At 41.8% G+C, this 26,282-nt stretch overlaps 1 protein-coding gene across 16 annotated transcripts in view; it reads right to left on the bottom strand.

The window, feature by feature from the left end:
- The window catches only part of DNAAF8 (dynein axonemal assembly factor 8), a 105,474-nt gene extending 79,234 nt beyond the window's left edge, over positions 1–26,240 (bottom strand). For 7 of the 16 annotated variants that reach the window (XR_010825194.1, XM_066977994.1, XM_066977991.1 and 4 more), the window contains exons 1-9: positions 24,372–26,030; positions 21,489–21,623; positions 19,964–20,461; positions 17,442–17,538; positions 16,918–17,056; positions 15,937–16,083; positions 15,050–15,115; positions 12,571–12,936; positions 10,808–10,985 (exon numbers count right to left, since the gene is read on the bottom strand). Coding sequence is in view for 15 of the 16 variants with exons in the window: in XM_066977994.1 (XP_066834095.1) it covers positions 10,808–10,985; positions 12,571–12,936; positions 15,050–15,115; positions 15,937–16,083; positions 16,918–17,056; positions 17,442–17,538; positions 19,964–20,461; positions 21,489–21,623; positions 24,372–24,518 (1,773 nt within the window). In the remaining variant the exon portion in view is untranslated. Of the gene's footprint in view, positions 1–10,807; positions 10,986–12,570; positions 12,937–15,049; positions 15,116–15,936; positions 16,084–16,917; positions 17,057–17,441; positions 17,539–19,121; positions 19,272–19,963; positions 20,462–21,488; positions 21,624–24,371; positions 26,033–26,116 lie in introns of those variants that run through there. The other 9 variants (XM_066978001.1, XM_066978002.1, XM_066977993.1 and 6 more) reach the window with 8 other exon arrangements.
- Between the last annotated feature and the right edge of the window lie 42 nt (positions 26,241–26,282).

Raw genomic sequence — 26,282 nt, 5'->3', positions numbered from 1 at the left:
GCTTTGCTGGAGGCACAGCTCACAGTACAAAACACAAGCATGCTGATTATGTGGTGATAAATCTATTTTCCATGCAGTCATGTTGCTGATGTAGGACAGCAGATAGTTGGGATACATTTAACATTTGTGCCCCTCTCCCCAAACCAAAGCAGATAACGCTTTCATGGCTTCTAAAAATTCTTGCATTAGATGAAGCCATATTGGAAATGTCAAGTGTTTGTTCATTTTCATTCTGTAGGGAAGGAAAAATGATGACAATGCCATCTGCTAGATTATCTGAAATTCCACATTAGATCGTGGAATAAACCATGAAACTATTCAAAGAACTGCTTTATCATTGCAAAGTGGGAGCAACAGATAAGAATGCAGAAAGTATCTGCATTTCCTGTATGCAACTGGCAGAACATACTGTAATTAGAAAGGCAACATTTAATAATAAAAAGGAGAGTATGATTGATGTTAATGGTCTGAATGGTCTTCCTGTTAATGCATTTTTGTACTAGATTCACTCTATATAGCACGAATGGCTTTCTGAATAACAAACGTGCTGAGGTTATGGACCTGAAAAATATAATGGTAGCAAGATGATATTGAAATTTTTTTGATTTGAACTAAGCTTCAGATTGCTAAAATGGAGGAGATACGATCCTCCAAAGCAAACAACTCTCCCAGAGTAAGATTGCAGGAACTCAAAGAGCTGAGAAACAGAAGCATTATTTGCTATGAACTTGGTAGTTCTCCAGATAGGGCACTACATATCTTGTGAGGTTAAGTTAAAAAAATAAGAATAATAAAGAAAATTTCTTTGCTGAAAATTATTTTCATGTTGTGGACAATTATTCTTAATCTTTGTCATGAAGAATATCATCTCTTCTGATTCAGAAGGAGCCACTTATCTATCCTTGGCATCATGGAGGTGCTAAAGCTAGCCAGCACCTCTGCTGGAGCACGAAGAGGGTAAGTGTCAGAGTGAAATGTCAGCTCACCACCAGCAATTACTGAGCATAGGAATGCAGTTCAGAGATGACACAGGAAGGAACTGAGCTCTGCTTGGCACAGGAACCAAGAACAGAAAAATTCACTTTGTACATCTTTTCGTGTTGCTAACATCTGAGCATTGTCAACCTCAAATGCAATCTAAAGTAGCTTTATATCCACCACAGCTCTGGCAGCCAGTGATAGGTAGGATCAGTTACATTTCCGGGTCAGGATGTGTCATTGTTCTACAACAATCCCTTTTCATCCTATCCCATCCTTTATTCCCTATAAGGAATTTTTCAGCTGCTTCACTAGCCTTAACAGCTCATCTGTGCTACCAAAAAAATATATAACCCTTCTGGCAGGAGAGTCAAGGATGTCGCCCAAAGAATACGTTAGAGACACACTGTGTGATCATTCAGGATCACACAGACAGAGAAGTATTTTTGGCCCAAAATTCAATGTACTTTTTTGTTGTTGTCTGCAGTGAACAAGACAAGTCCACAGCATCAAGCATTTGGTCCTAAATAAGAATCTTGTACCTTAGGGTATGCTCTGTCCTAACCTGCTCAACTTTTGCCTGTGTTGCCAAGTACTCCTAATGCAAGTACACAGCACTGCCCTCGTCACACTGTCTCTCGTATATGCCAGTGTGAGACTTACTGGGATTTCTTGCTCTGTCCTGGGTTGGGAACATTATCACTGTCTGAGAGTCTCACACAGCCAGGTAATGGTCTCTCTTGGACAACATCTTTCTAGTCACTCTGAGATCACTAGATCAGAATAGGATGAATGAAACAAGAACATCTATCGGTCAGCAGTGACGGGGAAAGCACAGTCAGAGCAACTATGACTTTCTTGATAGAATTGCTCCCTGAAATACTTCATTAGCACATAGAATGTTCTAAGTAATATTTAAAGCCAGCTAGGAGTACATGTCAAATACCAGCCTAGTTTTCAGATGACTGAGGACCAATTGCAACATAATTCTAATGTTCATGAGAACACAATGTTTGTGTGGTTATGAAGCATATTAACTAATCAAAAATGTTTTTAAATGGTTATTTTTCACCTAAATATATTCAAGAGAAATTGTTGCCAAATAGCCTCAGTTTACACAAGTCTGAATGCAGCTAAAAACATTCAAGTAATTGGCAAAAATAACATGCAAGAAGCAGCTGTTTTACACACAATTTCTTCATTTGCTGGAAGTGGGAAAATTTTCTGTCAAAGACTCAACTCCTCAGGTAAACAAAGAAACGCTCTGAAAATTGCACTAAAATTTAAATCAAAGTAGCATTGAATCCCATTTGATTTTGTTTGCTTTCTGAGACATAATCATTGAAAATGAGAAGTGCCTTCTCCATGATTGGTGTTTACATTACAGTAACACTTCGGCTTGGAGGGATTCAGAGCCTCATTGTGCTGGTATTCTATGCACACATAACAAAAAGCTCCTGCTCTACTGAGTTTTTACTCCTGGTTGACAAGCAGCAGCTGAAATATGTAAAAGAAGTTAAATTACTTACACATTTCATGTGAACACAGTACTGGGAATTAGGAACTTGTGCCTTAGTCTTGGCTCTGGAATGGATTATTTCTCTATGAAACTGCAAAGCGAGTAAAACATTTCCTTCTCCTAGATCCCCTCTAACTGAATTAAATATCAAAAGCCTGTAAAACACTCTGAAGAGGAACAGAGTAAAATTACAAAGAAAGATTAATTAAGAAAACTTTTTTAAACATTACTGAAACAGCATCATGTCTAAAATCCAAGCAGTAGTATCTTTATTTTCTATTGTTCTTCAGCTGATTTCAAACTGTCTCACAAATGAAATATGCTGTGATTTCCATACCTGCAGCAGGGAAGGAAATTGTACACAGTCACTTTGAAAACCTGTGATAGAGCATGGAATCGGTCCTCAGCCATCTGAAAACTAGGCTGGTATTTCACAACTGTTCCCAGCTGGCTTTAAATACTCCTAAAAGGGCACAAGTAGCTTGATACTCTAAGAAATTCATCATATGCTTATCAAGTTAGGAAAAACCATATTTTTTTTTTCCTATTAAAAAAACAACTATTTATCTTGTCATATATTTCTCTGATACTTGACAGAAATCCCACAGGGAAAAAAAAGTGGGGAGCTAACTATGCAGTCTCTCTTGAGTCCTTCTACAGCTCCTACAGTTGTAGTACTTAAGTCCCTTCCACTGTGATGTTGCCAAGTCCCTGATTAGGGCAACGCTCTAATTGACATAGGAAAAAGACATGCTGAGAGGCAGTGTCATGCCCAAACTCAGAGTGAGCTTAGCCACCCTGCAGAGCAAGTGTGATAACAGGTTCTGGTTTGGACTATCCATATAGCGTATTGCAGCATTGCTGGTTTGCTGAAAGCTCAGCTGATTTATCCAGACGTTTTACCAGAGCTTAAGTGGCCTGCTCTTCAACCTCTCGGCTGCCAGTTCATAACCTGATTGTGTCCAGCTTGTCATACAGGCTGTGTGATCTTGTGTCCAGCTGCAAAATACTACGCATACAACTCTTTGGACCTCTGAATTCTCTAGGCAGTAAATATGGGTTATCTGTGATTTTGAGAAACGCTAAGTGCTTACAATTTCCAACGAATCTTGTGGGAACTCCAAGTGCTTGGCACATCGCTGGACAGAGCTTTGTGTTTTTAAAATAAAAGCTAACCGTAAGATTCTTCCACTTGGTAATTTCAGACGAAGCCTTGAATTCCTTTCAATAGCCCTGCCACTAAGAATAATGTTTCTATAATTATTTCTGTTATAAAGTGTTCACAAGCTGTAACCAAGCTTATCCCCCAACATGTCAAGATTCAAGGCTGTAGTCTAACCAAAGTCATGATGCTAAGCAAGCGGGCATAAGGAAGAACTAGGAATACAGTTCAAACTGTAAAGCTCCTTTAACAATAGCATTATAGCTGCGTCAGACATGCCTGAACAGCCCCTTGGAAGAGCAGAAGGCCACATTCAACCTCCTTTCATCTACAAATAGTCTCACAGGTCTCAACCATGAGGTAAGGCCACGAGTTGTGAGTTCCAGGAAAGATGCGCATGGCAGGAAGTATTTCTTTACGTAAGTAAATTTGACTGGCACTTGTTCATATGCATTGCAACCTTATCGTAGCTACTCCTCCTGCCAACAAACACAGGACCTACCAAAGAGCAAGGCCTGAAGAGACAAGGTACAAAAAAGGCTCTCCCTCCTCCTGCCCTCTTCTAAATGAGAAATAAATATTAGCCCATGGACATTTTACTCTATTGTCTTCTCTTCAAGTTTAATCTGAACCATTCTTCTGAAGTGAACAGAGGAGTGTTTAGGACCTCTACTGGCAGCAAGTTCACGCATGTAATTCTGGAAACTATATTCCTTTTACTTATATTAACCTTTCCCTTAAGGAGCAACAATGAATGTTCCCATCTGTCAAAATCATGCATAAGTATATTCAATAATAAGCCTAAACTCATTTTAATTGCCTCCGAGATGTGTCAGGGAATATAAAGGACTAAATATTTCACATTTCCCTATGGCCATTTCAAACTCCCATCAGAGAAACAGCACAAAATCTCATCTTTGAGAAGACCTGACTGTCCCAGTCATTCCATAGCTGGTAAGTACAGTGGACAAAGGTGGAAGCCCCTGCTAAACAACCAGACCGGGTCTCTGTGTGGATATTTAAATGAAGTTCTCTACAGCATTTTGTTAGTCCTGCTGTGTTCAGTACAGAATGAGCGTCTCCTGGTTCTGAGCACAGATGCAGCAACGTGGCTAAGAAACCTGCTGAAGCAGACAACAGGTTATTAAAGCAGGATTAGTGTGTCATTTTTAACTGCTCTTGCTGCATGCACAGAACTACTGGGAGAGTTATCAGGATGTAAAGTTCCTGACTTGCGTTTATCTGTGCCCAAAGCGTGCCAAAGCACACACTTCCAGTAACATCTATTAGTCTGAGAACACAAAGAACAAGCAAGCAGAATGCTTGTAGAAAGGAAGTCGTTTGTGACAAAGACTTTTAAGGCCTAGATTCTCTGCTTTGCCTGTTAAGGCAAATCCTCAGGATGCATCTGTGACATCCAGGGCCGTGGCAGAGGCAGTAGCAGCCTCAGTTCCTCTAGCTTGTTAACCACAACCAAGGGGACCATAAATCAGTTGAACTCAACCTAAGCATGAAATACTCTGCCAACAATCCCTCCCATTTTCCTACTCTGGTACCATGTGGGAAGATGAAGAGGAGGCCAGAAATACAGGCCCTGTGCCAGCTAACAGTTGCCTTTGATAGAAAAACATTTTCTTGGGAACTTCCATGCTATTCTGAATCCTGTGTGCTGGACTGGTGGTACAAACAGGAACCTTGGCCTTCTGTTTCTGCAAGCTAAATTTAACTACATCATCTCTAATTGCTTTAGTTTATTTTTAAGCCTTTCTTGAGTTGAGGCAGCAGGTTCATTAAGTACAAGAGATTTTAATCTTGCTCCAGGAACTCATTAAATACCGCACTGTACAAAAAGGGAGGAATTCAGGGGCCATCTGCTGGCTGTTTGGCACATCACTGCTGGCCACAACCCCAGACAGAGTCAGAGCAAGAGAGTGAGAAGACCTAGAGTGAAGGACAAGCCAAATTCAGCTCTGATGCCAGAAAAAGGTTGAGTATGAAATATTTTGCAATTTTTAAAATTAATTGTTTTAAGCTATAGTAAAATAGTAAGGGCTAAATGTTGGTTTCTGTTACCTTCACACAGGTGCAAGTGTAGTAGCTGCTGTGGTCCAGCATAAATGAAAACAACACTTGGTCACAAGGAGATTTAACATTGCAAGATTAGTTTCAGTAACAGAGATATAGCAAAGTTCAGTTACTGTGTGACAAGATCATTGCAACTGAAATAAGATATAAGTTTTCCTTGATTTCTCCAAATATGTATATGGCACCACTTTGTTGGAGGAAAACTGGCATTTCCGTGCAGAACCAGCATAAAAACTATTCCTTTCATAACTGGTGGATCGGGTTCTGGTATGATCTTTCTACTGAGATGTGAATTTCACCTTCATTTCTCTTTGGTCAGCATGGCCCTGCTCTGAAGCAAGTGTATGAAATTACGTAGCTTTATCTGTTTAATTTCATAACCTGCAGAAATCTTATTCTTTTTCATTTATGCCTCTTCCACAGTGATAGAAACAGAACTTTTAAATATTGCTTAGGACATCACCTAAGCACATTCACATAAGCAGGTATACAACTGAGTTGGTGAGATGCCAAAGTAGTATAGTCCAGCTGGTAAACGGTTAGGTTAGGACCCTGGAACCCGCAGTCAATTTCCTTCAGCTACTCTTTGTGCTCAGGTACAATGCAAGAAAAAGGCAATTACCAGTGTTGTCACGCTATTGCATTAAAAAGATCAAGACTCTTCTACAATAGTAATGAAAATCACAGACACCTATTTTAGTACGACAGGTGAAAAATCAAAGCAATTCACTGAAAACTGTGCAGATCAAGGCATCTTCTACATAAAAAACCACACAGGACCAGTAATTGAACTAAAAATATTTCTAGAGATTTTGGAAATCAACCTCTACTTTCAGTCATACTGTGCTATCCCAGGGTAACTGTCACAGTATCTAAACATACAATACTTCAGCACCACTCCTGACGGTTGCTAAGACCCAGGAATTTTTTCAGAGATTTTCCTGTGAAAGTCACATCAGATCCAAAGGAGAGTAAGGCAGTAAAAGGTCAAGGATGGTTTTGACCATAGTACTTTAAGTTTAGCTTTATGGGAATGCAAGCAGAAAATCTTCTGGTCTAAGAGTTTTACCTGACATCAGTGAGCTGAATCAAGGATATATTAATATAAAAAACCACTACCCTGCCAGTTTTAACAGAAAGGTTATAGAGTCTTATGTCTGCAGGTTGGAAAGCAATTGTCTGCATAATATATTTGTTAAGCTAGAATGACTCGGTTGCATGCCCGACTGTTTTTGTTTAGTAAGCCAGCTGTAAAGCTAAGCTGCAATAAGACGATGATCATAGTAATATAATTACTAGCACAAGGTTAGCCAAAGTGAATGCGTAGCCAAGAAAAATTAGATGTCTCAGTATGAGTCAATGCATTCATTTTCCAAACAGTTTGACTGTACAAGGTAGATAAAACAGTGTTTAAAAGGTACTGGTAACAAGGTGGTTCCTAATAGCTTTCAAACTGCACTATCTTGTTCTGCCATATCATGATAAAGCAATAAAGGTAAACAAAGAATCAAGCTGAAGCCCCATTGGAAAACAACCTTTGTGTCCTAATAATAAAAGTTTCATAAAGCTAACTGACATTTGCTGTCTGTTAAATTAAATCCATAGCAGGATGTAAAGTATCTGGATGTAAAGTATCAGGGCCATGAACACCACCCCCTGCAGTGGTTTAGCTGCCTGGGTTCGAGGCCAATTCTGACACAGCACAGCTGTGTAACTTCACATGCTGCTGACGTGAAAAAAAGCTGTGTGAAGCCTCTTGCCCCTTTGCTTGGGAGCTGCATTTAAGCTGAGACACTTGCCCTTGGTCCTTGACCAAGCCACACGGCAGCTATACCTGCACCTGGCCACATGCTTCATCACTACAAACTTACTGCATAATCGCTGCCTGCTGGCTGACCCAGTTTACCATCACTGGACCCTATCCTGACCCTGCCTTGACTTTCTCACCTTGACCTTGGACCTACCTCACCACCAGAGACTTGGCAACTGGTTACCCTCACTGGACCTGCTCTGCTTTTCTTGCCTAGGCACTGTGGGACTGCACTCCTTGCTGGTGAGGTCTCTGCCCCTGCCTGCCTTGCTGGCACCTTTAGCTCTTGTCTTGTCTTCCTTTACACAGCAGCTTGTGCTGCTCCTTGACACAAAAATCAGTTGCGAGCCCAGCAAAAGTAGCAACTATTATCTGGATCTAATGTCAATGTAATACAGAAATAAACATCAGTACTAAGTCACTCTATCATACCAGACAACATCAATTAAGTGACGGGTCAAACCCATTTCATTTTACATCTTTCATTTAACTGTTTTACATGCTGTACAGCATTCCTTCTCCATCTCCCTTGTCAATAATGCTCTGCTCAAATACTGAAACAAAATCTGCACGTTACTTTAAGCTATTAATTCAACCTGACCTCACAACATGGATTACATCACCACTCAGCTGGCTTTCAGCAGAGCTGCAGATGCTTAAATCAGTTCTGAACTAGATCCAAAGGTTAAAATGTGACTAAGGGGCCTGTTTTTGGGAGAAATCTACTTATCTGGCCAGTCTTGTTTCACTGAAAGTTTGGGTAGTAGAGGTGAACAGAGGGGTGAAGGCGGGAGAAATCAGGCTCTTCCATGCATTTTTGAAAATAAGAGTTGGTTCAGATTGCAAAAAGTACCCCACGTGTCTAGGAATCCGAATGACAGGCAGAATTCATAGAATGAGCCCACTGATTTCCATGGGAACTTGGTACTTGCTTGTCTGGAAAATACCATTGGATATCAGCCCCTTCTTTAGATGCTGAAATACCTCTGAAAGTTAGTTCTCAGCATCTTAAGTTACCTGTGCAGTTTTGCAAGTGTTCTTCCCAAACCTGATTCTCATTTATATTAGTGCATCCCACAGAGCGAAGCTGAGTACAGAATTTGACTGAACTAGGTTAAGAAAGAGACACTAATATTAAATCTGAATTTCACTGCTTTCAAATTTTAGACAAGAACTCTAATGTAACTATAATGCAGCTTTTAAAATTTTTACAATTCTTTCCAAGCACATCAGCTACAGTAACTACAGAGTTTCTAAACTTCCCCTCTGATTATTATTCAATTCAATTATTTATATACATTAAAAATGGTCAGAGGAATTCTGGAAACCATGACAAGTGTTCCAGATCTCGACACCTATCATTGCCAAAACAAAGGACTTTGAAAACAAGTTTCAAAGTATTCTACTCTGTCAAACATTGTGGTTTGTTCTTTGAATATACATGTTTATATATAGATATTAGATAGTTTCACTGAGCGACATAGCTGCCAAATTACACTCCTTTAGTTTTAAACATCAAAACATTCAAGTTTTTCTGCCTTCCTATGTGCAGAAGAAAAAAGAAAGGAGAGAAAACCTGTTCTAATTCAAAGACAAAAACTGGTGCTGTCAGAATGAATTTCAAGTAATCTTATAAATGGCTTGTATTTGATGGATGATGCTGATCCATTTTTCATTCTTAATTTTAATAATGAGTATTTCTGAAGAACTAAGAGCAAAGCTGCAGTACGAAGAAGTGATAATAAAAGATTATGGGTTACACTGATTTTGTTACTATCAACAGTGCCTTGTAAGTTTGGGCAGGTTTCCCCCAAGCAGCCTGTCAGTTAGTTTAGGTACCAGTTACCCCAGCTGCCAGCTAGTTTCTACAGGCCCCAGAACTTGAGCAAATTCTGAGCTGGTTAGCTTATGCCAATGACCACACCACATTGGCTAGCTGGCAGTAACGTGACTACGGGTGTATTTACACGGTGATTCGGTGACAGCAGGACCTACAGTGCAGATATATCTTGAGCTGTGCTTGAGAGAAACCACATTACCAGGCCTTCATCTTCATTACACTGGCTTCCGTGCAGCAAATATGGGAAATGACCAGGATACAACACAATCCAGCAATCACTTAGTGCACTGCAAGGAATGAGTTAGCAAAGCTCAAGTATATTTCTGATGAGAAAGTGTCTGCATTTTAATAAGGCCTAACTGGAATCTGGTAGCACCTCCTGGCAGACTGAGAAAGAAGCAAGTCTGAAGACTAGATTCACAACCTTTACACCAGGGACTGAAGGAGCTAAGGGAACAGCTCTGTGCAGTCTATTCCAAAGCAGGCTGATAGAGGGGAAATTCACCCGTCAGTTTGTTAGTCCTGTACTTCTTGACAGTGATTAATCCAATGTGGGAAAAATGAGCTTTTAATCTGCAGAAATACGGCATTCAATTCATTACAAAACAAGCACACCCAAATGGTCCATTCCCGAGGCTAGGGCTGTAAGGTCTATCACCTTTTGTATAGACAAGAGAGCTTTGTTATTGCTACTGGCCCAGAAAAATCATCACAAAGTAATCACAGACAAGTTCTAGAGTTTCTCATCTCCTCTTACCTTTTCAGCTGGTGTTGCACCCACTGAAATCAGTGCAAGGATGAATTAGGACTACATACACAAATCATCTCAGCATACACAAATCATCTCAGAAGGGAAAACTACCCTGTCCTCTGAGCCATACTTTAGGTTTGGGGAAAAATCTGGATTAATTTCATGCTCCCATAATCAGAGCTTCAGCCAAAAGCAAGATCTATTATTAAAATCACAATCCTCAACAACTGCTTATTCACACACACCCACAAAACTGAAACAATTTCTAGGGGCAAACAACCAGACAGGACTCAGAATAGGCTTTGCTTTAGAAGTACAACAGTGAAAATGTTTCACCTTTTCTAAAGTTAGTAAAAAAAGGTCTGGCTCCAGGGAAGTAAGTGACACTGAGCCCTCCAACTTCAAGTTAGGATTCCTGTCATGACCCCATACATCGAGTCTGGTGGGCAGCTGTACAGGGAACACTCCCCTTACAGGGAAGGAGAGAAAAACATACGTAACGTGGGAGAAGAGCTGTAGGACTGCTCATCTATCCAGGTTATACTGCTCCACAGCAAACAGATTTAAACTGATGCAATGAAAATGACTTTTCTTCTACAACCACTTCCATGTTTGGCCAGGAAGCCATTCCAAAATGGACAGTCCTGTGCTGAACTACTAACCATGTGGAACAAAACCGGTGTTTTCTCTGCCATGGGCTGCTTTCCAGTAACTGACTGATGAGGCTGCAATCTCTCCAGCTGCTCCTGGAATCTGTGTCTCCTGTGTTTCTCTTTCATCTGTTCTTCCTTTTGAGATAGTTCTATCTTACTTTCTTCTGTCCTGCAAAATATACACATTCTTTTTTGCTTTAACTTTTTACTCTGTAGAAAAGACATCCTTGTTCATCTCTTTGCATTTCTTATTCTTATGTTTATACCATACACTTGAGGGTGGATCATGACGTGAAAGGCTAAAATAGATTTAGAAAGCGCTTATGGTGTTTGTGGGGGACACAGGAACTTGTCATTGGGTGAAATCATCTCTCTCTGAAATAACAAAGAAGAGGAGCAGACCTCAAACTTTTGATAAGCGGTAACAATCTGTTTGGAGACCAAAAACATGCCATTTAGCAGAAGCTTGTTTGAGATTTCATTCCCTTTCTCCACACCAAAATACTCAGCCTTCCAGCCATTTCCTTTCCTATCTGCTATAGGAGTGGCAAGTTTCCCCTGAAGCAAAATCTTCCATCTTTCTATATTTTGAGCAAGATTTCATGTTTGCTGTGGAAATGGCAGATGAAGTTCAATTTCTTCACAATCCTTCAAGCCCCAGGTGACTCAACAATTAGAATAGCAAGAAAGAAAACTGAAATATGTTAAAATCAATGTGAGCTATTATTCAGCAACAACAAAAACCCAGATTCTTTCCAAGCTACAGTCTACCATCTATGCAGCAGACTAACAGGTAGACAAAACGGAGTTTTTATAGAACTGATGGAAGCAGTGAGCTTTAGTATCAGGAGCTTCTTGGAGGAATAATCCACAACCAACCATCTGCCATTTAAAACTAGTACATGCCAACTGAAGTGTTTAAGTGATGGGGTAGACAACTGAAAAAGTTATAGTCTCTGGAGCAGGCAGATTCTCGTTTTTTTCCCAAGGGCTCATATGTCAAAGTCAAAATGTTAAATTTCACCCTGAAAATAGCAGGCAGAATATAGCTTTTGATAAGTCAGTATAATGGAGATCTCCCAAATAGCTGAGCAGGTGCACAAGGTGCCCACCTGATTTCACTTTTAAAGTTAGATCCTATGCAGAATACACTTCATTAAGCCTAAGGAGGCAGAAGCCCAAGTAACTGGAGAAAACTCTCCGATTTCCTCAATTGTTACCATTGTTACTTCTCTCTTCTATCTTTCCAGGGAACTCCTGTGGTAAGAACAGCTCCTCATGGTTATACTTTGCCCCACTGAGCTCTTGCTCTTTTCTTGATGACAGAGTGAGAATTGCTTTGTTCAGGGGAAATAAAAAAAGATACAGGAAAGGATTAGATTATAACTCTCCCAATATTGGTACAGGAAAACAGACCCTTCCTGACTTATTTTCTATGATACTATGCATAGTAAATCTCAGCTTTGTTCTTCATACAGGCGATCAATACTGTTACCCTCCTACCTATAATCCAGACTAAAGAAAATGTCTAAATTTACTATGTCAGAAGTGCCACAGTAAGCCATGTCTAATCCTAGGCCAATTCTCTGATCTACTAAGTCTGGCAGCCTCTAAAATGTTAAGCAACAGCTGCCAAGTTTGGCCATCTTTCTAGGTAAGAGAACCAGACATCCTTTTGCTCCAACTTACATACCAGATAAGCCATGTTCTTTAATCTTACAGAATTAGATAAGCCCTAATCAAAACCACTGGTGACTTTTCTTGTGCGATACCTCGGCAATTCTGTTGTGGGTAGAGGAGACTCCAGAACGTTTCCTGAATGTTGAACGTTCTCAGCTTCCACTTGGCTTTTTCTTTCTATGTCAGCTCCATTGCTCCCCTGGCTTGACAAGGGGGCATTTCTATTCTCTGGTTGCAGTCTCAATTTCCTAGAAATCACCTCGTTCGTTTCTTGTCTCAATTTACTATATTGTTTTTGACTGAGTTTAAAGGCACCCATCTCTTCCAGACTTTCTGGATCTTGTTTTGTGCCTCTGAGTCCTTCAGCTGGGGTAGCTGCGTCATGAAGAAGCTCTGAGGCTTCTTTACGGGCTGTACGGAGTTGTTGCAGTAGCAAGCTTTTCCCTGAGCAATTCCTCCTGCAGAAGAATAAAAAAATGATTTAATCAAGATAGAGCATTACATGAATAAATTTATGCTCTGAACAACTTCTCATGAGTAACAGCTCAAAACAAAGACTGGACATCTACACAGATTAATAGCTGTCGATAAAAGCAGCACCAGCATACAGGTAACACAAACACCACAGTGACAGAATGTGAATCCGATCTTACTGGGAATTTCTTACCTCTTCTGGATTTCGGGCAGAAGAGACAACTAACTACTAGAAGAGCCCTGAATAAGTGTGATGTTGGCATGGAAATCAGGTCTGCAGATTTTTGTCCTCTTTGGATATGGGTACTGGGACTCAAATACATAGAGGAAGAGTTCTGATAACTCTTAGGACTTTTGAGTGTTTAGCTTCGTTTCACCTATGCCTCCACCAAGTTATTGTGACTGCTGTCTTGTCAGTAGTACAATATTTTGATTGTATTCTGCTGTGAAATGTCCTCTCGTGACATCGTAAGCAGATATGGTTATTTTGTCTTGCAATTCCATTCAGTGATGAGACTCCCAGGTTATCTGCTACAGGAAAACTGTCATCTGTAGCAAATATACCTTGTTTTAGTAGTAGCTGAACAGTACATGGACTAAGTGACAGATTGCTCCAGTTAGATATTGATGTTGCAGTTAGGTGGTGTTTGAATACATAGCATCATAGCGCTCTACTAATCCAAACTAAACGTGCTTCTTGGAACAAAGAAAATCCAGATGGAGCGTATTCTTCCTCCGTAAGGATCTCACTTCTGCCATCACATCAACCAATCCAGAACCACCAGATCAACATTTACATTGACAGCTGTGATACTGGCTCTGAACTATCTGACCACTCTGGCAATAAACTAACAGTGTATTTATTTTCCATGCTAACTAAGTGCCTGGAGATCTTAAGACTATAAGATTATCCATCCAAGGCCTTAACATGTAGGTATATTGTGCTACGGCATACATAGCCCTATTAAAAACTCCATCCAGGTAAAAGTGAAAATGGCACTGAACCCATGCAAATGAGGTCAGGATCTTGCACTACTGAGACCATGAGGCTTTCTTATTTAGAAACAGAACTGAATAATGTTTGCCATGTTTTTTTGTGTATTTACTTTAACACCATTAAAACAAATCAAAATCCACTCAGCTAAGCTCTGTTCTCCATCACACCAGATTTACACTGATGCAACTTCTGCATTTGCCTCAGTGACAGCGAGAGTTCCCCAAGCATCATCTCATCCCCATTTTCTGATGGTTTTGGATTAGATGTCATAAGTTACGCTGAGTATTCAGCTCTGTTCCTTGCCAAGTCATTTATTCTTTTAGACTATTAAAAAAAGAATAAGAGTAATTGGCTGGCACAACAATACGAAGTGTTCTGCCTGTCCTCTGTACTGCTGTAATGTGAACTTACATGCATCAGGTTTCTAAATATAATACAGAAGATAAATACAGTAAGATGTTTAAAACTTGACATACCTGTTTCACATTAAATGGATGTCTAAAAATCTATGGGTATGAATCAAGTCCTAAGTTTAGTAACAGGAAAAAGGCTAGCATCTGTGCCTATTGAAGAATCTCCGGTTTAGGATTCCATGACTATATATATACACACACACACACCCCTAAACAATTAAGGAGAAATGTGAGCATCTGTGCCCACATAATGTATTCAATATTCCCTTTAAGTCAACATGCATTCTAGCCTATTTTATTACTGCTAAAAATAAAGGCTTGTCTGAGTCAATTTGCTGTAACATTTTCAAAGTTTGCTTCCAAGTCATTTAAAAGCAGTTCTCATGTCACTTAAACGTGTCTGGAGAAAAAGTCATGTCTACTCTGTCTTTTATGCCACTGCCACACAGCTGTAAAGTAGCATGGTGCTATACCATCTCACACCAATCAGTTTCTAACTTCAATATCTTTACCATGCAACAGAGATCTCGGTCCAGACTGAAACGCTTTTGTTATTAGGTTGGGTGCTTTTGCTGTGAAAACCAGGAATGGAGATATTTCAGTATGTGAGCTCTCGCTCTAATCACTCTTAGGGGAATTATTTTAATTTTGTAACACTTGAATTAGGGTCAAGGTAAAGAATCTTACATTCTCCTTTCTGTTTGGTCCTTAATTGTCACAGTCTCTTCTTCTTCAGTGGAGCTGTCGCCTGCACTATGAAATAAATTAGATAGTGTTACTTAACTTAGTTCAAACTGTGTGTTAGATTTCAGTCAATTCTAAGATGTAAATTTAGAGCTATTAGGAAAATCAGGAGACACTTCTAGGGCAGATCTCTAGGTCTTATGGATAGCTCTTCACACTATTACTCCAGCAAGGCAAAAAGAAGCAAACAACACTCAAGCAATTCTAGATCACAATGTGTTGGTTGCACTCTGCTGTTTATTAACAAGGTTTCTTGTGCTGTTTTCTTCAGTCTCTTGCTGCAGTAAGTATGCATCTTGAGAAGGAAGCAAGACACCGTTAGTTCTGAAGAAAGGACACATCTGCCAGAATCTGTTGCAGACTGAGAAGAACCGGGCCTCCTATAGACTATATAGAGCCCTCTTATCACACGGGAGGCTAAGAAATCATCATCTACAGTTGCTTGCCAGGAATGTAGTCAAGGAAGTCCATTTCATACACAGTGCTGTCAAATGCTAGCCCAATTCCAACAGACAGCTGCAAGCATTGCTTTGCAATCACTGCCCACTCCTTCATAGATAGGAAGCTTTCTAAATGTTATTCCAGGGATGATTTGCATGTCCCTTCTGTGCTGCCTGCATCCCTGCACCTTTACATGTTCTGAGACAAGTTAGCCTCTCCTCAAAATACTTTCATGCTCAGCTATGGGCTATGCCTTCCTATTAAGGTCACAGAAGCGTGCAAGAAGAGAAAACTTTAAAAGCTTATTTCACAAGTATGAGATGCAGAGAGAAGGTTCCTTCCAACTTCCCACTTTGTTATTGACTTCTAACAGTAAAGCCAGAATTTACCTTTGGTTCTCATCATGGAGTGTTACTGACTTCTGTGGTTTAGCATCTCTTAAATCAATGTACACAGTTTGAGGCTCTGGCGGGCACGGTAATCTCATCGTGTCCGTCCTCAGAGAACTTGGTGAAGATGATAGGAAAGCAACATCCCTAAGTACAGAAAACATTGTTTTAACACTTCCTCTCCCTTATCCAGAGGAGAAATCCTGCAGGGCACAGGTTATGATTGAAACTGGACTGTGAAAGAAGCTTTGTGCTTGGCCACCGCACCAATTCAAACTCTACTTTTGCCTGCTATCCACCACCTTCCAGAGCTCAACTGAAAGATTCAGCTCCCCACCAGGAACACAGGTCACAGGCAGCATAATGAAGGATATTTAGTTCTTAAAAACTGATGTAGTCAAATTGACAACTGATGTTGTCAATTGACAGGCAGTTACTGTACCAAGTAACTTACAAGATCCCAGTGTCAATCAGCAAGAACAGTCCCCTTTTTCCTCTCTGCCTCCTTCAACAAGTCCATTTTATCCTTCAGAGCATACAAAATACAAGTCATCTTCATGGCTCTTCCTGCTGTCAGCAAGGAGACTTTTAGCAACATTAGTATTTAAATTAGTATTTTAGCTAAATCAGGACCAGTAAGAGACACTGCAAGCCTTAAAATTAACCTACATGACAAAAAAACATGGCCATGATCATTTGCTCAGCCTTGTTCCCCTTCCTTTCCCATTCATCTCAAGTCTGGCAAGATCTAAACAGAACTGGTAGAGAAGGCTCAGGTGGCAGGATACTGCCTGTTAAATAGATGTACATGAATGACCGAGTCTTTGTCTTTTAATACCACTACAACATATTCCAACAACAACACAAGCTTTCTGCAGAGGCTACTGAGGAAAGCACCTAGAGAACACCATGAGTTTCCAAGCATCTCTACCACCAATTGCAACTACCTGCTGTACATAAAAATTGGAGTAAAGGACCTACTTCTTATTCTCTTGCTCTTCTTGAAAGGAGATCTTGGTTGATGGCCTCCTGCGGCATGGAGACATTGTCCTGGACTGCCTGCCACACAGCTCTCCTAGTTTTTCCATGAGCTGATGTTCAGATCTACACCTGAAGGTCTCTATGAGACAACAACAACAAAAATCACCATTTGTGGTATATTGGGTGATCCAGTGGCAGAAGACCCTTTCCCCATTGTAACAGCACACCTTTCTCTACAGCCTGTCAGAACAGGAGGGATAAAAAAATACTATTGATGTCTGCCTCTGACTAAATTCACTCCAAACCTTTATCTGTCTTGCCTCTGATTCACTCTTAGGCTATGAGAGGCTACAAAGCACTTTTTGCAAGTTCTTAAAAAAATAATGTTTTAAAGAGGCATTCAAAAGGCTACCACGATCTCAACATTCAAGAAGATGCTGCAGGAATGACTTGAACATATGAAGCTGAGTTTTCTTTATTTTTACATGTTTTCAGCGAAATTGGTACTAATTTAGCAGTATTACCATGATCTGCTGAGGAGACGGCAAATTCTGCATGACTGCTATCTTTCTGCTGCTTCTGCTCCTCAAGAATCTTGTCTAGATCCCATTTCTCAGTATTCTGAAAGAAGAGAACCAAACTGTGATGGAAAATTCACCACCAAAAAATTGCTACTAAATAAGAGTTCCTTTGACTTGCACACTTTGTGGTAACTTCCTCTCATTCTTCTGCCATACATAAACACAGATGTGACACAGAATTTCACCTTACTTATCCCCAGCGCTGCCCCACTGTCACCTGCCAGTAGATGAACCAGTCACTCTGGATACAGCTGCTTAAGCACGAGCCTCAACAATTAGCATGACCAACAAAGAGACAGTCCTCTGTCCACCCCTCCAAGTACTATTTTCCTCTCCCTTTCAACCATCTTAGAAAGATGAGGTCCCTGACACTCCCCCTAACTTGCTTTGTTACACAGATCCACAAAGAAGTGCTGTAAAGAACAGCATGTATTTATCTCTTTGGATACTGCTTCTATTCAGCTGCCTCATCCACATCCGTTGAGGCTTCTTCTCTGAGAATCATGAATGCCTTTGATACAGACTATAGAAAACAACTGTAGATAGTGAAACAGGCTAAAGGATGGTCTGACACAAGGCCAGTGAGCATCAGCTGGGATCTCACAGCTGTTTATCCCAAACTGAAGATGGGATCATCGATTTTGTTAGCGCAAATCACATGTACACTGGCTGAAGATATGCTCACTGTGCACACCGCTCACATAGGTATGAGAACCAGTCTGTGATGACAAAGGCTCCCAGGCATTTCAGACACTGTCTGCTTTCCCCTCTGAATATTTAATATAAAGTTTCATTTAAAATACGATATGCCAATCTGGTCTGAAGCACCAGAACTTAAAAGTATTTATATTTTTTTAATTGTCATAATAGACAGCCAATTTCTTTTTATGTCACAACTACAATTAACTGGTGTTTTGTGTGACTTTTTATGGACTTTAGAAGAGCAGAACCAGTCTTGAAAACAGCTTCACCCTGTGAAAACCTCGGTCATTTGCCCCTCCCTATCAAGAGTTGATTCTCACTCTTTCCAGAGCGATAGATCTTCACGCATAGCTGAACCATGATCAGATCTATTCTAATATTACAGGCCACAGCTGATGCAACGTTGAAGGCTGATGATAGCCACAGGCTTAAGTCTCTCACATCGCCATAAGCTAATCTTGGTTCAACAACAACATTGAGATGTATTGGTCTGGAAGAGTGACTGACAGCTGAGCTCACTACCAAGAGAACCACATCATGGTTCAGTACAGGTGTTGTTTTATCAGACAGCCTGGAGGGAGAGACCGCACATGCTTTTGTGCTGTGATGCAACTGATACTCAACTTTTTCAACAATACTGCTTGAATATCAACTACTATAATAAAAAGACCAAATTATCATCTAAACTTGCAGCAGTAAGTCTTTATCCTCCTGAGCTTTAATAGGAATGACACTATCGTAAGGTATTGTAAGGGTACAGAACAGTAAGAAATGAAGATCTACAGGATTAAATTTCAAACACAGGAAGGGACTTAAATATTCATTAAGGAAGAAAAAAATATTTCTCAAATGAGCTAATGGAATTTCTTCTGATTCCAAACATATTAGTTTTTAACAATTTTAATTGACAAATTGAGGTACCTTGCTGAGCTGGGAAGTAGCAATCAGATTTCAAATCTAAACATATACACCACGCATGTAAAGGATACAGCTTTGCCCTCACTGTTGTGAAGTGCGAATACACTGAGCCTGGCCTCAGAACACACACAAAAGCATCAGGCTTCAGTTCACTGATGTCAGTGATATCAAACAGGTTCTGAAGACAAAACCATGCCTCTCCAAGTAACAGAGCAACTGACTTGCGCTAAGTGAGGTGGGAATTAAATCTAGAACCACTTGAAAAAATAAAAAACCCTCCAATAACTACATGATTAAATGATTCAGCACAATGCAGAAAGAAAGGTAAGCACTGTCACCCTTTACCTGTACTAGCAGAGCTCCAACATCAAAAGGTTATGGTTTTGTTTTTTATTTTTAAGAGTGAAGATCTCAGGAACCCTGACTGCTCTCTTCTCACCTCCAGCATTACCACACTGCTGCAGAAGAGACGAGATACTGGAAGGCCAGAAAGCTCACTGTTTTAATGTAAAGCCTGCAAACAGAAGAGATCCCTTGCCTTCCCAGGGACAGCTGCAGTGGCTGGTGCTCCTGAATGAGAGCTCAAACCATGCCGCTGATCAGTGACTTTTGCTACCATTACAGACTGTCAAGGGCAGCTCCACAAGACAAAGAGAAGCTTCTTAGCAGTTTGTATAGCATACAACCCACCAAAACTCAAATTCAGGACAACAGCAAAGAAAAATGCTGTGGCATGTGCAGAATTCAGCATTTTGGTTCTCTATTTTAGTAGGATTATGCAACCAATGCCCTAGCCCTTCTACCCCATGAACAGCACTCTGAAACCACTTGTTTGGGCCGCTCACCTGCGAGGACAGATGGGTTTGTTCTTGAAGGTGGCCATCTGTAGAAGTTTCTTCCTTAACACTTCTTTCTAGACTGCCGCTCATGCCATGGGAAGGAGGCTTGACATTTAGCTCTGGGTGGCCTGGTGGTGGCTCTAGATATATTTTTGAGAGTATCTTTGTCTTTATCAGCTTTCTTCTCTCTTTTTTACTGCCCAGCTCTTCCACTAACAATGCTGTATTAAGCCAAGAGTTCACTCTTTCCTTGGCCTGTTGCCTGCCCAGCTCTTTCTCTTCAAGTCCATCTGTGGAATCTGCAAGAGGTTCTTCAAAAAAAACAGCTCCCTTTTGGCCTGGAATTTCTTCAGCATGGCTGGCAAGACTGGAAGTCTCATCTTTAATCACCAGTACATGTTCTCTTGCACTAACTTGGGCACCATCTGTTTTTTTCTGAAAGCCAAAACTTTTCAGATCTCCATTCCAGATCTCCCATGGATATCTTCCTGTTTCCTTTACTTGCTACAGGTAGAGAAAATACACACATGCACAAAGTCACATCTCCCTGAGCTATAGAAGCTGACAATAAACCAAAACAAAGTGACTGGCAGATAGCAACTCCAACTCAGACACCATCTGGTAGCAGCACACACAACGTCCATCACAGAAAACAGTAAGACTGTTTACTTTGCAAAGGCTATAGCTTCAGGATGTGCTAAGCACCCTTGAAATTAGTTTACCTTACATCTGCTCATTATATGCCACTTCTTACACTGAGATAAATGAATGGGGATAAAGCAGCGCAATAAGTTAGTCCTTCCGGGACAAAATAAGGTCAGCTGGCTCCTCTTCCAGCTTCTTATGACACCTAGTCTTCATCAGTGCAGATGCAATGTGATCATTTTATCTCAGAACACTGGTACAAGGGCTGAACTCCCTACTCACCCTTAGTACACTGCCATTAGGAATTCTGCTTTTTCTAGGTACGTAAAATGGTGGCTGAAACCATTTCAAACTGTCTAAAACTTAGAAGGAGCTTGTTATAGAGAAGTCCACAGACTCAGCGAGCAGCATCGTCTGCCTTAAGGACTCGGTGTTACCACCAACCCATAAATACTCGCATGGTCTTTCTGACTACAAACTGGGCACCTGTTATCACATGACAAACCGTGCCTTCCCGCTCCATACGCACCATAATGTACATTAACCATAACAAGATTCATTAGATTTAGAAGAGACTGAAAGATTTCTTGAGAGACAGGACCACAAGTAAAGAAAAGGCTGGTATTTTAACAAAGAAAAGATGGGATACACATCACCAGGATCTAAGGTGTGCCATAGTCTTAAAAAAAGGTAAAAGGAAAATAATAAAAACTAAATGATGGGACCAAAAATAAAGTCTGAAAGCACACAAGCAGAGAAATCTTAAGAGGGTCACTATATATAGAAAAAAAGACCTAATTTCCAATGGGAGAAGGTACTGGGGACTATGTTCTTCTATCATACTATTCAGCCAAATTGGTCAGGTAACAGGTTACAGTCATACAACCTGCTCACAACAGCCAACAACCTGTGTGTCACAGTCTTCCAGGGAGAACTCCAGCAATTCTTCTGACAGGTCAGGAATTAAGTTGGGATGCTCTCGATGGAAGATAAAAAGCTCCTCATCACTCTCACAATCAGACTGTCAACAGAGAAGTTAAATGAAAAATTAAACTTCACTTAAATGCTTGTTTTGTGGTCACAAATTCTATGTTATCACCACCTGACTGAAGTTCAGAAACCAATATTTTCTCCTCAATCACACCTCAATTAGATAGCCTGACACTCAGCAACCTAGACTGTCTTACAATAGACTAACATTTGAGCAAGCTACAGTAGTAAAAAAAAAAAAAAAAAAACAGATAAAACATTGAATTGCCACAGAGCATGATAACTAATACTCCTCTTAGCAAAGTAATTAAAGTGGTGTGCAAGCCCTGAAGATCCTAAATGATTCTTTGTACTGCCTTATTTACCCCTTAGGAAGCAGCAAGAGCAGAGCTGCTCCCTAAAGGAGGATAAGCCAGAAATGTAAGTACCTCACCAGCTAGGAGGTCAGAACCACAGTACCTAAGAGGAATAAGCAAGACAGGCTAGAAGCAGCGGCCACGTGGAGCCAAGAACCCATGCTATAAGGTCATGCTGCAGTAAGAATGTATGCCTCAGGCCAAGTAAAGAAATCAATTCACAAGTCAAAGCTTGGATCAAGGCAGAACTGTAGCTGAAGACCAATGCTCTTCTAACAGAGCCCAGACTGAAAGCAAAGGCCCAGGGCTGAGTTCAAATAGAGCTGCTGGGCCAGTGGGTGTGGGTGGAAGCTCCAGGTGAGGCTGGTCAGGGCCATAAAGGCTTATTATTGCACTCAAGGCTCTGACATTCACTGTTCAGAATGCAAATCACTACCTATACTTGGTGGGACAGAGTTTAAATAGTTTTGAAAATCTCTTTTCTGAACGTAAGATGCATGTTTGACATGAATTCTTACGCACAGACAACAAAGAGAGAATAAGCAGCTTCCCTGCAGTTAGGACCCTGGCTTCCTGCTTGTCTCATTGTTTTGCAAGTATCTATTTTCAGTAAGTCACATTTCAGAGAACTTTCTCCGGCATAATTAATTTTTCCTAACATAGACGAAAGTGCAACGTAACTTCTTTCCCCTTAATAAAATGCATATGAAGGTAATGAAAGTACTTCAGGGCATAAAACGCTATTTGTCAGTGCCACTTGCGATGCAGGAGCACAGCCTGCTGAGGTTACAGATCTCAGACACAAAAATGCATCTTCCCGCAAGTGGAAACCACTCGGGCAAAGGTGCAGGAGGGAAACCACAGGCTCAGCAGGCTACTGGTTTACATTAAGCAGGAGAGGGATTATACAAGCAGATCCTTTGAATGTAAATTAAAGGTAGCATGTAAATGCCAAATAGACTGCAGCAGTTCCTTCAGCAGGAAATTTGTTCCACATGTGATAGAAACAAAGAATTTGGAGACTTTTTATGAGTAAAAAAATGTTCAACGTGATTTAGAGTTATAGACTAGTATTTGGCACAAAAAACCAAAGGTATCTCTCTGCCATAACTTTATTGCACACTTATAGAACAAGAATGCCTAGAAATCATTCCTGAGTGTTGATGTCTAATCTGTACTGCATAGACACATCTGAAAATGCAACAGTTGCTTTAAATAACTAACCCAGGATATAGGTAGGGAGGAACTGGGAAACAGTAAGGCCATGTAACTTGTCCAACATGTATGTTCCTGATAGAGCCAGGTGCAGAAAACAGGTCACGGAACCTATACCTACCCTTTACCCACTACATCACACTGCTTCTCATAACCGATTATTAACTGGCAATAAATAGCCCATGAAGGCACTTCTGACTCCTTCACGGCTCACAAGACTCCCTTTGTGTCATTAAGGGGCATGCTAAGTTGGAATAAACTCCCAAATAAATTTCCTGAAGAGTGCAAAACCATTTTTTCACAGTTACCTGCTTGACAATTAACAAAATATTTTGATTTAGGCAAAAGGCCACTACTAATCAAGTCTTGAGACACACTATCACCTCAGAAAAGTCAATGCCAGAACCAGCATCTTGAACTAGAGAGGCAGGCACTTCTATTTCCACCAGGCTGTCCTGTGAACTGAGATCTTAAGCTGCCCGTAGGCAGCCTGTCCCAGACATTAAGACCCAGCAAGTAATAAACATATAACGGTGAAGAATACTGCACAATATCTATGAATCTCATGCTTTATGTTAAAACAGTAGTGGCATTATGCTTCTTTGCAGGTAGAACTGAAGAACAGAAATCAATGTGGCTTTGTGAGAATTACAGGCAAGGAAAAAAGTAGAATCCAGAAATCAAATATCAGACAAATGCTTCTTCCAGTGGACCACAAAGGCTTCAGGAGTATGACTTTCCTGTGATCCTCATACACAGAAAAACTTTCTGTATGGGCCTACTGTCTGGCCAGTACATTATCAGAATGACGAGCACAATACTCTCAAGGATAAAACCTTAGCATTTCATCTCGGACAAGTTGTATGATTCTTTCCTCTTGTATTTTTGACTGAACAAACTAAGCAGAAATGTGCGGTCATTCTGCAAGGTGTCCACTACCCACCTCTTCCCAACCTAGCAATATGAGCATCTGGAGAAATCAGTCCCACTTTGAGGTTCCAAAGAACACAATGAGACAAGATAGCAATTACACCAACAATTAGAGGTAACGCTGTGGGTTAATGCACACCGTAACGATACTCAGAATGAACAAGTACACCACCAAGGATAACATACTAGCTATTCAAAAATGGCTGGCAAAGATGACCTTGATTTTGAGATTTTTTTCTAACAGACAGTGAGGAAGATAGGCAGGTTCCAGTGCTTACTGTGGAAGTGTCAGAGTCCAGAGATGGGAGCTGATCTTTCACTGCAGCAAGTATAGCTCCCCACTGAAAGGCTCTGTTACTCTGAGCAGGGACTGTAGGAGGCTCAGGTGGATGCTCTGTATCCTCACTTTGCCCTTCTGAGGCCATTAGAACAGCTTCCCTTCAATCAAATGAAAGATGAACTTAAGTACACCTCAGGAAAGAAAGCAAGGGAACATCAGAACAGAGCAAGAACAAAGCGTGTGCATTCAGGGTCAGCATAACTCTCAGCACTCCCAGGGTTTTCACGGTCAGCAGTGAACACTAAGATCTGTGTTCTTGGAGTCGCTCCTTCCCACCTGAGCTCACTGGGCTCAGAGCTTTCTGCCCCACTCCCCGTACACATGCATAACTGGGGCCTCACCAAGGCCATTTTAGCCCCTCATTTATAACGGATTTCCAGGATCGTTAGCTGGACTGGCTTGTCATTGTGTTCTTAGGAAAGCCTGTTCTCACTGCCTGCATTGAGAGGGAAGACAAGACTGACACCTCTGCTCTCAGCTGGTCTTTACTCCTTTTTCCTGTTTCTCCTCATGTTCCCCTCCTCACTGATCAAACAATAGATAAAATGATTTACGCTTGCTTTTTGTCACTGCATTTGTACAAAAATAGTTGAGAACAGGCACGCTCTTGGATTTTGACCTCTTACAGGATTTTTAAAGCAGACTCCTTCCTTGTGTTTTCCTTGATGTACAAGAGGAATTGAGACAACACAGTAGGGACTACTGCTGTGCTAGCAAGTTGAATAATTAATCCTCATGGAAAATCTTTGCTTTTTAAGTTTTTATGCCAAAATTGCACGGCTTCCTGGGGAATCAAAAGCAGGAATCAGTACTGTTTGGCGAGAAAGGTTAAGAGGTCTGTGACTGTATGTTGCTCAGCAGAGAACTGTCCAGAGGATTAGACTGATATTTGCATTGGCATGGACTGACAACTCCTCTGAACATTACCTGAAACCCATCTTGTGCCCTGGCAAGTTTACAGCTCAAGGAAGGCCATTGCAACTATTTTATGTGCCGCTCACATACAGCGGCTCCAGTGTTCGTAAGCCTACGCTTGGATCTGATTTATGTACTGTGAGAGAAGTCACCAAGGCTGGAGTACTGCGTTCTGACAGCGAGCAGGAGCTTGCTAAGGGGACGGGGCTAAAACCAAGCTGCCCGCTGCAGCTCCCTGCTGACAGAAGGCGGCTTTCCCAAAATTAAGGGCTCTGGACCTGGCTTCTCAGTTGTCACATACGGCGTCCTCCCGCGGCATGAGCCCTGCTGTATGCGTAGAACAGCCGTGGCCAGACCTAACACAACTTGTGCCTCCTGCAGAGCCGCGGCCGCCTGAGGAGGCACCCCCCGAGCTTCCCGCGCCACCACAGCCGACATTTTCTGTCACGCCCGCCTCGGCCGCCCGCCGTTCGGGGCGCGACCGCAGCCGGCGGCTGGAAACGCGAGGCGGGGCGGCACTCGTGGGCACGGGGCCCGATGGAGAACCGGCCCGAGCCGATCCCTGCCCTCGGCGCCTCCACACGGTTCCGGGGGGGACCGGTGGCAAGCGCGGCGACCTCGGGCCCACAGCGGCCAAGATGGCGCCGGGGCGGCGACGCCCGCGCAACCCCGCCCCCGCCCGCCCGTCGCCATGGCAACGCGGCCCACGGCGCCCGCGCGGCCCCTCCCCTCCCGGCAGCGGCCCCGCCGCCCTCCCCCGCCACCGGCCTCGGCCCGCGGGTCCCGGCAGGGGGCGAGGCGCGGGGGCGCCGCTCGTGGGGCAGGGGGAGGCGGGCGCGCGGCCCCGGGGTCCCCGTCACCGCCGCGTCACCCCCGCGCCTGCCTCGCCGCCGCCGCCGCAACGCCTGCCGAACCGCCCGCCCTTCCGCGGGGC

Source organism: Anser cygnoides, chromosome 15, assembly GCF_040182565.1.
Source record: "Anser cygnoides isolate HZ-2024a breed goose chromosome 15, Taihu_goose_T2T_genome, whole genome shotgun sequence".
NCBI classification, from domain to species: domain Eukaryota; kingdom Metazoa; phylum Chordata; class Aves; order Anseriformes; family Anatidae; genus Anser; species Anser cygnoides.
Note: the sequence above shows the minus strand (reverse complement) of the source record. Positions and strands in the feature narration are given on the sequence as shown.